Source organism: Tamandua tetradactyla, chromosome 25 (genome assembly GCF_023851605.1).
Source record: "Tamandua tetradactyla isolate mTamTet1 chromosome 25, mTamTet1.pri, whole genome shotgun sequence".
Lineage (NCBI taxonomy): Eukaryota > Metazoa > Chordata > Mammalia > Pilosa > Myrmecophagidae > Tamandua > Tamandua tetradactyla.
Genome location: NC_135351.1, coordinates 13763192 through 13778194, shown reverse-complemented (window position 1 = coordinate 13778194; position 15003 = coordinate 13763192). Strand labels below are relative to the sequence as shown.

The window sequence follows — 15003 nt, the reverse complement described above, 5'->3', positions numbered from 1 at the left end:
GAGAGGGCAGGGTAAGGGCATGGGATGTATGAGGATTTTTTTCTTTCTTTTTCTGGAGTGACACAAGTGTTCAAAAAAATGATCATGGTGATGAATGCACAACTATATGATGATATTGTTAGCCATTGATTATAACCTTATATGGAATGTTTGTATGTTAAGAATATTTGTATGTTAAGTTTTATCAATAAAAATATTTTTTAAAGAATGTGATTTAAAAAAAAGAATCAAGGCTACTGGAACACAGCAAGAGTGAGTCTTGGAAACTGGCTGCCACAATGGCCAAGGGATGACGATCTAAAATTTAACTACTTTCACATATGTTTATCAAATATTTAAAATTTTAATATCATCATCTAAAATATATTTAAGGAAATAATCTTTAGAATTATTATAAATAGCCATTATTATTAGTAGGTAAATGTACAGTGAGCAGTTACTGACATGAACAGTTTAATGAATGGGCTTAAATAAAGTTTAGAACCCATTCATGATTAAAAAGAAACCTCTTAGCAAATAGGAATAAGAGGAAGGTTCCCTATACAATTCATCAACTTAACAGTAAAATATCAAAAGTACTGCCAATAAGTTTAGTTTTAAGACATGAATGCCTACTGTCACCACTACTGATCAAGATTGCCCTGGAGGTCCTAACTAATGCAATGAGAGAAAAACTGAAGATATGAGGTATTAGACAAAACAAGAAAGTATCATCCCTTTTTGTAGATTGCTTGTGTAACTTCTCCCAAAGAAACACTTCATTGTGCATAAATACATTTGTGTTTAAGACTATTTTTAAAGGTCTGGAAGGATACTCATAATTCATAATAGCTATGGCTTCTGGGGAAGGGATAGGAGAACGAGACTGTGGTTAGGTCACAGGTTATTAAAACTTTTCTGTTTTATATGACAAAAATGTTAATTATTCCTTCTGGGTGGCAAGAACATGGTGCTTGCAATATTCTTAAAGTTCATAAAATGAACATGCATGGTGCTAGATAATGCCTTGGGAGAATTCAGAGGCAAAATGCTGTAGGGAGTCAAACAAAAGAGGCCATAAGTATATAACTCAGAAATGCTTATGTTATAAGAAATGAAAAAGCCTAACCAAAAGTAATGTAAATAGGAATTTATTTTTTTCACATAATAAGAAATCTTGAGGTAGGTAGCCCAAGGCTAGTATCTTGTCTCAAATCATTTCCTCAAAGATCTGGGCTCCTCTCTCTTCAAAAAATGGCTGCTGCAGCTCCAGACATTGAGTATGAGTTCCACTCAGGAAGAAGCAGGGAAAAGGTGAGACTAGTTGGCTCCCGACTTCCTTTTTGGCCTTTATAAAGAGAATTTATCAAGTTGCCAGTTTACAGTTCTAAGGCCATGAAAATGTCCAAACCAAGGCATCCAGAAAAGGACACCTTGCCTCAAGAAAGAGCCTATGACATTTAGGGTTTCTTTTTCATCTGGGAAGGCCCATGGCAGTGTGCTAGCTTACCAAAGTTACAAGGGGGGCTGTGAAATTGAGAATTCAGCTTGGCATTTTGTATCCCTGTACAAAATCTGGACCCTGTCAGTAAAGAAGTGAAGATTGCTTTTTGGTGGTCACCTAACAGTGTCTGCCTCATTGAATATCCAGTATATGCTAGAAATGTTCTAACTTAAGGAGAGAGAAAAAAATGAATGAGAGGAGGAGTCACATGGAAAGCTTGAAGAAAACCTAGAAATTCACTCAATATGTAATTGTTAAGCTCCCATTACTCTTGGTGCTAAGTACAGATGGTGACAAAATACATTACAAAGAACTGGGGAAGACAACAAATTAGACAAAGTATAGGAATATTGGATCCTAGGGTAGCATAGACAAGGCTTCCCATACAAAGTGAGAGCTAAAGAAAGGGAACAAATTAGCAAGGAAAAGGGAAGGGGGAAGAATCTTGGTCCAGGTGGAATAAGAATAGTACGTACCAAGCCTGGAGGCAAGGGAGAAAATAGAAGACTTGACTGGTATTGAGTAGCTGAAAGTAGTTTAGGTGGCTGAAGGTAGATGATGAGTGGCACAGAGGAGGAACGTGAGGGTAACGAGGTAAGCAGGGTGGAGTCACAAAGCCAGGGTAAGGAGTTTGTCATGAGGTCTACAGAAGGTCACTAAAGGATTTTAAACAGGGGAGTTGATATGATCAAATATTGTTTGATGATGGTCTCTTTGGCAAAAGAGTGGAGTTTCTATTGAAGAGGCCAAGACTGGACACAGGGTGCCCAGATAGGAGCAATAATCGTGGTTAAAGGTGGGTGGTACATGGCACTGGGGATGGACGTAAATAGTGGCATTCAGTGGACATTAGGAGGTAGGCTTTATAGGAGCTGGTGGCTATACATGGGAGGTGGGAGTAGAGAAGAGGGGAGAGTCCAGGCTAACCCCGGGGAATCTGGTTTAAATGGGTAGTGGTGGTGCCATTCACTGTGAGAGGGAGAGGGAAAACCACAGGCTTAGGAGTAAAGATCCTGAGTTCAGTTTTAGACAGAATTATTTCAAAATGCTGCTGGGTAATTGAATGTTTACATTGAAATGTCAAACCTGTGGGCCAGGCTGGTGATTTGGGAGTTGTTATAAATGGTAATTGAAGCTGTATAAAGAGAGGGGGGAGAAAGATCTTCATGGAGAGCACTGAGGAACCCCAGCATAAAGGATGGGCCTTAAAACAGGAGATTGAGAATGAGCCACCAGAGAAATAGGGAGAAAAGCGGGAGAGTAGAAAATATCCAGACCCAAGGAAAAGATCTAAAGAAGTCTTCAACAGGAAGGCAAGTAAATTACTAATGACTGAGAAAGCATCTCGGCCTGTTAGGAATGTTTCCTGTTTCAAGTAGCAAATACGTAAATTAAAAGCAAGTAACAGGGTTCGGTTCCTGGAGCCTGCCCATGTTGAAAAAATGGGAAAAAAGCAAGTAACAGAACCGATGGCTTAAATGAACAGGAGTTTATTTTTCTCATATATCAGGAAATCTGGAAATTTATGAGTCCAGAGCTCTTTCAGTGGTTCCACCATGCACTCAAGCATGTCACCTTGTGACCGCATTATGGCTGTTGTACCTCCTGGCATTACCTTCAAGTTCAAGGCAAGAAAAAGGGAGGATAATACCAACAATCTGTTCTCTCATCTTTTATTGGGAATTAAAGTATCTTACCAGAAGCCCTCCCAGTGACTTCCCCTTGTGTCTTTTTGGCCAGAATTGGGTCCTGTGGCTTACCTTGTCTCCCAAGAAGGCTGAGAAAGGGTGTATCTACTTGCCCAGCCTCTTTACTGGGAGCCAAAAAGAAGGGAGCCAGAAATGGCCTTCTGGTGGCCAGACAATTGTATCTGCCATGGTGGTCTTTGGATTTAAGGAAGATGATATAATAGTTGTCTGATGAGAGCTGTTTGGGTTGAATAGTAGAAGAGATAAGTTACACTGCAGTGGGGCAAGGAGTGGTGGGAAGTGGGGTAGTGGAGGCCTAGAGATTTCAATAGTTGCGGAGAATGTGTTAATGAGTTGTCAAGAAAGAGAAGGATTGTCGAACATCCCTAAGAGTCCACCCAAGATTACATGGGGTGAGTAGTAAAGTAGAGCTATTAGGGTCATTTTCAAGACTTTTCATCCCACCTTCATTCTGCATAGAAAACAGACCAGAGACTGGAGGATGCCTAAGGCTTACCGAGGGGGATGTTTAGAGTGTGTGTATACTCTCCAGAGGGTGGTTGTGAAAGGCCGATCATGGGGTCCAGGCTGGATGAAGAGGCAAGTAAAACTGATCAGGCTCTTATAGGAAGGACAAGAAGTTGAGCCAATGGATGTAAAAAGCAAATTAGATGATGATGGTAGGAAAAGGATAGGCGGTTATGACGAGAATCTGGACTTTTAAAGTATGAGATCTTGGAAAGCGGAACTATTCCTCATGATATGAAGTATTTATGAGCAACTATGTGTGGCAAATGGAATTAGGTACCCCAGAAAAACAAGCTTTTAATCCATTTCAATTACAATCTGTGTGAACCAATTGTAAACAGGGTTTTTTGATGATGTTACTTCAGTTCAAGTGTGGTCCATATGAATCAGGATGAGTCTTAATCCTGTTACTGGAGTCCTTAAAGAGAGGACCACAGAAAGAGAGAGAAGCCACAGGGAGCAGCCAGAAGTCAATGGAACCCAGAAGAGGGAGGAGACGCCACTGCTACCATCTGCACATTCACGTGAAAAAAAAGCTGAGAAACCCCAAGGATCCCTGGCAACCAGCCCCAGAATGCTGCTGTCTGCAGGGAGGAGAGCATTGCCATGCAGATGCCTCTATTTTGGACATCTCCTAGCCTCAAAACTATGAGCCAATCAATTCCCATTGTTTAAGCCAATCCGTTATAGGGTATTTGTTTTGGCAGTCAGGAAATTAAGATACCATGGTAGAATAGAGGTGAACATCTCATTGGAGTTAAAAAAACAAAACTGTAAAGACAGGTTACCAGCAGGATTATTGTTATGAATGCTAATGACAGACATTGCTCCTTATGGTTCTATAATAATGAGGACAAGATATAATCTTATGATAGTCTTTTAACCTTATGGTGCCTACAGGCATCAGACAAGGAGGCTATACCCCTTATTCTCCACTCTCAATTTAGCACTATTTGTCACCTAAATACCCACATCCTATAATATCCAATCAGGACCATCATCTTATCCTTAGTGGTATGGAATTTTAGGTACTCCCGATTTAAACCATAAATATTCTAGAGGGCTCCACTTTCAGGTATCACCGAGTATTTAACACTTTAAATCCACTCATGCCTTTCCCCTTAGGTTTTTTAAACCATTTTCCACATTGAGTAAATTTTGTGTATCAGATGAAAATCTGCCTATCCTTACTCCTCAGAGAGGGCAGTAAACATGTCCCTTTGAAGGGAAATTACATCATCCGGAAGAAGGTATTTTTCATTCCAAAGCCCTTCAGTGGAAGAACCAAGAAGTCATTTGGAGCATTGGCTATTGGAATTAGCCACACTCAGTTAAGAATGGTGTTGGGGAACAAAACAGAGACGAAGCCAAAAGCTAAAGTGCTGACATGGCCAGGAAAAACGGGGTCTGGCCTGGCAGTTGGTAAGTGATGGGCAGGGTGGTATGATTGGAGGACCTGAACACAAGGAAGAAAGTTTGTACTTAATTCAGTAAGCAATGGGGCAGGGCTTTTTGGAACAGGCTAAAAATGTGGTCAGAAGTAGCTAGGATGATTTGGAGGGTAAGAGGTTAGAAGTTGGGAGAACGTTGTGAATAACAAGATAAAAGGTAAAAGACAAAAAAGATGAAAGTTTACTGGTAAAAAATCTTGTGTAATCTGCTGCCATTTCAAAGAAAGCTCTAAGATGCAGTTCATGCTAGAGTGTTGTAGTTCACAGGCTGCCAGAATGCACTATACCAGAAAAGGAATGGCTTTTTAAAAAAGGGAATTTTTTAAGTTGCAAGTTAACAGTTCTAATATGAAAATGTCCAAATTAAGGCACCAACAAGAGGTTACCTTTACTCAAGAAAGACCAGTGAAGTTCAGGGTTTCTCTCTCAGCTGGAAGGGCACATGGCGCAGTCTGCTAGCTTTCTCTCCAGTCTTCTTATTTCATGAAGTTCACCTGGGAGCGTTTTCCTTCATTTCCAAAGGTCTCTGGCTGCATGGGCTCTAAAGCTTTTTCCAAAATGGTTCCCTCTTAAAGGGCTCCAGTAAGCAACCCCACCTTGAATGGATGGAGACACATCTCCACAGAAACCATTTAATCAAAAGTTACCACCCACAATTGGGTGGGTCACAACTCCATGGACATAATCAGAAAGTTCCTACCCAGCAATACTGAATGAGGATTAAAGGGCATGGCTTTTCTGGGCAAGTGGAGAATGGTGGTAAAGTTTCCCTCACCTCATTAAATTAACACATATTAAGCTTTCTGCCCTTTAAGGAGTTGAGTGGCAGTTCCATGTTTGGGGGTTTCCTGTCTGTGGAACAGCGCCTCATTAGCCCACCTGTGGGTATAGAAATTCTCCCAGTCATATGGGAGATATTTATACAGCACCTACTGTGGGCCAGAAGCTGATCTAGGATATTGGGGGAAGTTCTCACATTTCGGGGGAGGAGAGAAGCGCTAAACATAATAAATAAATGTATTACATATAGGTTAGATAGTAATAAGTGCTTCAAAAACAAAGAGCAGAGCATAGCAGGTGCTGTTACTGTCACCTCAGATGATAGTCATTGGGAATAGCTGCGACAATTAGCTCCAGGCATTGAAAAAATAAAGATCTTTTGTTTCCACTAACCAGCAAGCCATTTCCAGCCTCGGGGCCCACACACATGCTGTTACTGTTTGCCCGAAACTTCATTTTCTCTGCCTTTCATATGCTGGCACTTTCTATTTTTTCAGGTCTCAGTTGAAAACTTGCCTTATCAAAGAGGTCTGCCCTGGCTACTAAATCTTTTTAAAAAAATCCACCTTGTTATTCTGCTTATGTTCCTTATAACTAATTTGTTAATATGCCTTGTGTTAACTGACAGCAAATCTATTTCTTCCATTAATGGTGAACATTGTGGTGACCACATCTATTTGTTCATTGTCCTGGCATGTAGTAGGTGTTGTCAGAATGAGTAAATGGAAGAGAAGATGGCAGGGGATCTTCTCCCTTTTTTTTAAAAAGCTATCATAAGAAATTGGTTTGTCTTTGGGATAAGTGTCCCATAAGGAATCTTCTGTATATGCTGAAGATAAATACATGCATCACTTTTGGGTAGTTTGTCTGAGAACCATAATTGCTCAATTGGTACAGAGTTCCTCCATGGACTGATGGAAAAGCTTGAGTAATGGATGGTGGTGATGTTTGTATAACACTGTGAATGTAATTAATGCCACTGAATTGTACAATTGAGAGTGGCTAAAATGATTTATTTTAGGTTGTATATATGTTACCAGAATAGGATTGTCCAACACAAAGAGTGAACCCTAATGTAAACTATGGATATAGTTAATATAATTATAAGGTTTCATCAGTTATAACAAAGATGATGCTAATGCAAAATGTTAATATTAGGGAAAACTGCATGTGTGGGGGGATATGGGAATTCTATACTTTCTGTTTGATTATACTGTAAAACTACAACTGCTCTTATTTAAATGAAATGAAATTTTTAAAAAGTAGCAGATTGGTAAATGTAGATGAAGCAAGTACAGATTTTATAAGTAGAATAAATATTTTGGTTTCTACTGAATTGTGAAAAGTAGATCAAACATTTTTACCTGGCTTCTAAAAGATTAGATTTTTTAAATTCTGAGATAACCTTTTAAGAATCATAGCAGATTGCATTGCAGTTTTATATATGATCATTTTACTAAATTAGTTGGCTTGCTATATTTGAATTGACTTCTATTTTAAATTGATCATTATGCTAGACTTACTTTTTGCATTTTAGCAAAACATGTCATAAGTCTTTCGCACTAAAATGTACCTTCTGGTAAGTTGATAAACCCTCGGTTTCATCAAGCTCCTTCACAGTTTCTGGTACCTCAGTAATTATAAATGAAATTGTGATTTACCAAAGGATATTTTAGAGATAATAGCAGTTAATCTCTTCATGTCTCATTATACTCTATCATAAATACTGGTGAAATAAGAATATCTAGTATTTACTATGTGTTATACTAGGCAGTTTACAATAAATTGTGCAATCTTATGCAGTAAACTCATTTTATGAGGCACCGAGAGATCATTGGGTCACTGGCCCAAGAACATGCAGTTAGAGAAGGGCAGAGGGAGGATTTCAGTCGGGCAGTTTAGTTCTCCAGCCCACTGTTTTGACCAGCATGCTATGTTGCCTATTCTTTATTTATTTCCTTACCTGTATATTACACTCTCAGGCTATGGATTATAGGAATAATTCTAATTAACAAATGTAATTTTAAGCTTCCCGAGAATCTTCTAGAACATCTCAAGAAAAGATGATAATACTACATAAAAACATAGAACATATGTGCTTTTTTAAATTGTCACCACCCACCTGTGTGATTCCCACAGCTGAAGAAACATTTTTTAGAACAGGAATCTTGTTTTTTTCCTTCTGTTTCCTATTTTGAATGATGACGAGAATTCAATTAATATAAAAATACCACCTTTCTCTATGATGTATATCATGGGATTACTTTTTTAACCTCAGTACATTTTTGGCATATTCTTCCCTAGTGGTAACCAACTTAGGATGGAAGAAGGGGAACAAGGAACAAAATCCAAGAAAACTATTGCTAAAGTTTGGTTATGTCTACATCTTTGCTGACTTCAATTACTTAACTTTCTTGTCTAAAGCTGAGGTCAGTGCTAAACTAGTTGGCAGATCAAATTATTCGACAAAATTTCTTTGCCTACCCCTACAGAAAGAATAGTGTTTCATATTTAGCTCTCAAGCACTAGAAAGAGAGAAGAACTTTGGAATGGGCCCAGAAAAGCACTATTTATTAAAGAAGTATAAAAACTCAGCCAGAAAGAAAGGTTAATATAAAAACTCAGCCAGAAAGAAAGGTTAATAGTGGTCCCTTTACCTTTGTACTCAGGCAGAATTTTGGAGCTCACATAGGCATCTTCTGAGCCTTTGCCCACTGTTCTTGATTGAGTTGCATAGAAAGAAGATGACTTCTTTTCTTTTTTCGCATGGCCAGGCCCCGGGAATCGAACTCGGGTCTCCAGCTTGGCAGGTGAGAATTCTGCCCGTTGAGCCACCATTGCATCACCTGGAAGGTGATTTATTTTAAGGAAGAGGAAACTGAGAAAGATATTATAGCTTGCCCAAGCTAAGAGTTCAGAAAGTCCATGTTGTATTTTGTGTTTTTGAATCCTCAGCCTATGTGCACTGAACTTGAACTTATTTATTTCAGGATGAAGAGGAAGTTCTATTCTTGGGATGAATGTATGAACTTGAGAGAAGTGAAGGTAAAATCTTTGAAATGAAAAGAACCCAAGAAGGCCTTAAGTGAACGTTCTACCTTATGCCTAGCTCATTTCTGCATCTAAAGCAGATTATTCTCTTCTCTATAGGCCGCATCCCAAAGATAATTTTCCTTCTCATGCTTTCCTTTCTCTTTCTACAGTAATTTCAGCTCCTTTCTTCTTGTTCTGCTGACGGTGGAGAACAGAAAATAGCTATATCCTCATATTTGAAAGTTAACTGTCACTTTTTAGAGGTCATTTTAACCCATATAAGCAAATGAAAGATAACTTTTTAAATTACCACATACCATTTACAGTTGGTATGTTTTGTGTTACTTGGATACATTTTTGGAGACTTTTTACATGGAATTTCACATGGTGAAGTCAGAAAAAATTAGACATGTTTAATAGACTAGGAAAAAAAAGAGACGAATTGAAAGAAATGTTTGCTAGCTATTGCTGATCTGGTTTGTTTTTGCACTCAAATGCATTATTTAAATCAATTATTACTTACTTTAAATCAGTGTCCTAAGATAATTTTAAGTTATGTAGACATTAAAATGTAATGATTTATTAGTGAATCCAGATGGAAGAAATTACTTATGGAAATTATCATATTTAGCAGTGATGAGATTTTACCAACTTCTGAAACTTTAAGAATTTTAATGCTTATTTGTGGTGTTGCAGTCTTTGAAGAAACTTAATCATGCCAATGTGATTAAACTGAAGGAAGTTATCAGAGAAAATGACCATCTTTATTTTATATTTGAATATATGAAAGAAAACCTCTATCAATTAATGAAAGACAGGTATGTCTTTTTTTATGAAAACTGTAATTTTCCCCCTATTAATTCCTCCATGAGCTTGTTGAATCGCTTCAATATGTCACCCTTTATGATATACAGATTTAGCACTGCCACAGGTGAATTTAAATCGATTAGTTCTATTATCTTTTTTCAAATGATAACATGTAACATTGAAGAAGAGTAAGCTATGACATGGCCACCATTTTTCTATTGAAATTCCTTAAAAGTGAAAGTAAATTTTGCTTATACACATATAATAGTATCTATATTCTAAATAAAATTATATAGTTTAATACTCAGTCATAAAACTGGCCTTGGGAACAATTGACAAAATTACCTTCATTGCTTTCCTAAGCATCTTGTAAAAGGTTAATGAAATAATGAAGGGAATGAAGTAGCTTTCCAGAAAAGATCTAATAAACACATACTCATTAGGATTCATAAGTGCATGCTAAGACCTTGCTACTGATCCCAAGGATTTCACTTTTAACTTTTTTATTGTATAATATAGCATATAGACAAAGCAAAGAAAGAAAAAAGCAATAGTTTTCAAACACTCTTCAACAAGTAGTTACAGGGCAGATCCCAGAGTTTTCATGGGCTGCCATACTATCATCTCAGATTTTATCCTCCTAGCTGCTCCAGAACATAGGAGACTAGAAGGAATATGTAATTTTTTATCATCACAATTAACTTTCTTTTTTGTGAAAAATAACATAAAAACAATAAATTTCAAAGCACAGCACAACAATTAGTTGTAGATTTCAGAGTTTGGTATGGGTTACAGTTACACAATTTTAGATTTTTACTTCTAGGTGCTCTAAGATATTGGAGACTAAAAGAAATATCAATTTAATGATTCAACAATCATATTTGTTTGTTAAACCCACCTTCTCTGTATAACTCCACCATCACCTTTGATCTTTCTATGCCACTCTTTAGTAGGGGTGTTTGGGCTATGGCCATTCTAACTTTTTCATGTTGGAATGGCTGTCAATAATATGGGGTAGGGTGATGGAACTAGCTGCTGTTCTGGAGAGGCTGGGTCCTCTAGGTTTCAGGACTTATCTGGTCCAGGGACCCGTATGGAGGTTTTAGGTTTCTGGAAAGTTACCCTGGTGCATGGCACCTCCAAGGATATTTTCATTTTAATATTTTAAACCTCCAAACAGGATCTTTAAGGAGCGAGCTTCATTCATCCACCATGGGCCTGGGGAGGATCATGTTCTAATGTTGGTTAGATCTTTGAAAATAAATGTCCATTTTCCTTTCTTTTAAAGCCATAGTTACTCAACAAAATACCCTAAAAAACTTTAGAAATATTCCAAAGTAATTTTCCAGTATAATGGTGTTGATTTCTCTCCGTCTTTCTTTTGCACACTCACACACACACACACACACACACACACACACACACACACACACACACACACAATCAAGGTCCAAGGGTGGTAAGTAAATTTTTCTTTAATCAAATATTTCCTTCTTTCAAAAAATGTTTGTGGAATACCTGTTATGTTCTAATCAGATAGCATGATAATGTTAATGGCCATTAACACGACTTTTCCTGTACCTCAAATCAGTTGTGATGTTTCTGAATTCTTCCCTAGTCCTTATGTGTGGGCATACATACTTTTCGTTGGGTTGTGATTTTAGTGGTGATAAGATCTTTATTTAATTCATTCACTTAAAAGTTTGTTTTACAAGCTAATACCAGGTCTTCATTGTTACCATAGCTACTGTGTTCTGTTAGATGGCTAACCAACCTTTGCTTACTTTTGAACTTCTTAAGACAAATAGCTATCATTATGTAGTAATAGTTTATACACTTTAGTATGTATCAAGTGATAAATAAATGCAAGGTATGTGGAGATATATTTGTCAAAGGAAAATAAATGTATATACAAATACATGAAATCTTATATTTTATTCTGATTTTTTAAAAATATATAAATCTGACAGAAGAAGTGGTTAATGAAATAGCAAAGGAATACTGCAAAGATTCAACTTTTGGATTTTATGAGTCAATTCTGGATTTCTAAATTAAATGAAAAAAGTGATATTATTGTTTAGAATATTATTCAATGTCAAAGAAATCAATTCCACCCTTAATAGCAGTGAATGGTGAAGGGCTGCATGTAAAAAGTGGTATTTTTACATTTTGTTTTGGGTAGTTTAACTTTCTGAAACATTGTTTTGGGGATAAAAATTAATTTAAAACTTCTTTATTCACTTAAACTTCTTTTCAATTTTAACTGAGGACTAGTATATGCAAACTTTTACTCTGATACTATAACTGTACCTTAGGGATATAGCATATCTTTTATAAAGTTAAATTGTTGGCAAGACTAAAAATATTTTAGCTACTTCAAAATTTATTTTATAGCTTATGAAAGTGAGTTTTAAAAATATTTCAGTGATACAAGATCAATATTATTTTAGAATTTGAATAAAATAAGCGTTTCTCTTTCTCTGTCTATTGTGGGTTTCTAATCCATTTGGTGGCCTAAAGATTTAAATGGTAGGACAGTTTAGAACATAATATAGACATATGTGATTAACAATAGGATGTTGAAAATAGGCCATTTTATGTATGGTAAGAGCATTTTGAATTGACCCGGTAAATCCAATCAAACATACTGAAATAAAGATAATAGAAGATGTTGAAGTTAACAATAAAGCATAAAAGCTTTTAAAACAGTTGATATCTTCCAAAACATTGTGTGACCTTAGAGTCAAAGAATTAGTTTTTGTTCATTTTATTTGTTAGAGCCTATCTTCTCTGTTATACTCAGTTGTTAATCATTTTAATTTGCGGCCTGATGGTGATGAATATTTTCAGCTCTCTGTGCTAAGCCCTTATTAGAATCTTGCTTTAGAATTTATTTAATCATATAAAGCTGTGCTAAGACAATAGCCTCTAGTCACATGTGGTTATTGAACTGCTGAAATGTAGCCAAAATGAATTATAAAATAAGATTCACACCAGATTTTGAAAACTTGGTGCCAAAAAAAACAAATGTTAATTCATTATTGAAATGATAATATTTTACATGTCCTGGGTTAAACAGAATATAGTGTTGAAATTAATTCCACCTGTTTCTTTTTGCCTTTTTTAATGTGTCGCCTAGAAAAATTTCAAATATGCATGGCTCTCATTTGTAGCTCGCATTATATTTCTGTGGAATAGCACTGATGTGATGTATGGAACAGAAGCATTTATGGCCCCAGGTGCTTAAAGCCTACATTAATACAAATTTATATGCTTGGCTTATCTAAGACTTTATTCAATTTTCCAATTTACTTTGCTTGCCTTTGGGCAGTTTAGAATTTAGCTATTAAATATTTGTTATACATCCAATGTTGGATTTGAGTTTTTACCAAATTGCAAAACCTTCAAAAAATCTAATTTTCACATTTTGAATTTATGATCTGTAACATTCTAGATCTGTAAATCATACCTTTAGCCAGCATCATGAGGCCAACAGAGGCTCCAGGAGACAGGGAATGTCTACTTTCTTGTTTGCATTAGGTGGTTAAATTCTATTAAGAAAGGCTTGACAGAATTATGTGACTGTTCATTTATTCATTTTTTCACAGAAACAAGTTATTTCCTGAGTCGGTCATCAGAAATATTATGTATCAAATATTGCAGGGCTTGGCTTTCATTCATAAACATGGTAAGTTCCTTTTATGTCTCATCCCCCTGTTCTGTTAGATTACTGTCAAGAATTATATATAAATCAAAGGAATTAGATATAAGTCATTAAATAATGTAATATCAGATAACTATAAGTTTGGGGTGTGTGCCTACACACACTGACATTTTTATGTTATAAAATATGAGAAGTTCTATAATTGGAGGAAACTATCTTCGTCTAAAGCAGAATTTTCTAACAGATCATCCAGTCTGTGAGGTTCAGTCATCATAAACCCATCTCCCAACTTCATTCTCCCTAATTTTATCATGGAAATGATAAAAAAAAAGTAGGACCCTCTTATAGGAAAGATTGGAATCCTTTGAGTCTACCATGATCAATTATTAACATTTAAGTTGTTTAGATCTCCCATGAGGTGGTGTTGTAGAGTTTTCTATAGTATTTACATTTAGTTGTTTCAATTCTTTGAGTGAAATTAAAGTTTTTGGTCTTATTTTCTGTAGATAATATTATTTTTAATTAGGTAGTTATTCACATATTTATCAAATAAAAAGAATTATTAGCAAAAAAAATGTGATTTTTAATGAAGATTTATTTAGAATAACTAGATGCTTAAATATTAAATTAGATAATTTTGTGCCACACATTGCCACATTCGAAACATAGGCACTAAAAACCTCTATCATCAGTTTCCTTTTTGGTCTCATCCTATATTTAATATTTTCCTTTTTACTTTCTCCTTTAACTACTAGAGGAAATCATTTATCTTCTAAAAATACTATGCACAATTTCATTAAGCATCATAAGAACATTTCTTAGTCCTCAATATTTTATCTGTGCCATATAAATTCTTGGTGTTTTTAAATATCTGAAACCATGATAATAAATTACAATCCAGTGGTGAAGGTCAGTAATTTATTAATTATGTGGAGATCAAGTATATATGTTATTTTAACTGTTCTTAATGGATGCACAATCTTCAATCAATTTTTAAACTCCAGTATGGTACCTCAATATCTTCCTGGTTGGTTTATACTTAAGGAGGCAGATATGATATGGACAGGCCAAAGCCTCATCAAATCAAATTCTTTGATTTTTGGAACCAGCTTCATGCTTCACTGATGTATTTTTAGGCTTGATTTAGTGCCTTGGATATGTATCAGTTATAAGTAACTCCCACAGCATAAGGGAGTAGGGACTGTTCTAGTTTGCTAGCTGCTGGAATGCAACACACCAGAGACAGATTGGCTTTCAATAACAGGGGATTTATTTTGTTAGTTATTCAGAGGAAAGGCAGCTAACTTTCAACTGAAGTTCTTTCTTACATGGGAAGGCACAGGGTGATCTCTGCTGGCCTTCTCTCCAGGCTTCTGGGTTCAAACAACTTTCCCCAGGGTGATTTCTTTCTGCATCTCCAAAGGCCTGGGCTGAGCTGTGAGTGCTGAGATGAGGTGTGCTGAACTGCTTGGGCTGTGCTACATTGAGCTCTCTCATTTAAGCATCAGCCAAGTAAGTCAAACATCATTCATTGCAGCAGGCATGCCTCCTAGCTGACTGCAGATGTAA

The 15003-nt window shown here is 36.3% G+C and overlaps 1 protein-coding gene across 5 annotated transcripts in view; it reads left to right on the top strand.

Annotated features, from left to right (window-relative positions):
• MAK (male germ cell associated kinase) overlaps nucleotides 1–15003 on the top strand; it is a 67755-nt gene that overhangs the window by 11636 nt on the left and 41116 nt on the right. For 4 of the 5 annotated variants that reach the window (XM_077143622.1, XM_077143626.1, XM_077143621.1 and 1 more), the window contains exons 3-5: nucleotides 8921–8975; nucleotides 9660–9781; nucleotides 13379–13458. In XM_077143622.1, the coding sequence (XP_076999737.1) occupies nucleotides 8921–8975; nucleotides 9660–9781; nucleotides 13379–13458 (257 nt within the window). Of the gene's footprint in view, nucleotides 1–8920; nucleotides 8976–9659; nucleotides 9782–13378; nucleotides 13461–15003 lie in introns of those variants that run through there. The other variant, XM_077143627.1, reaches the window with a different exon arrangement.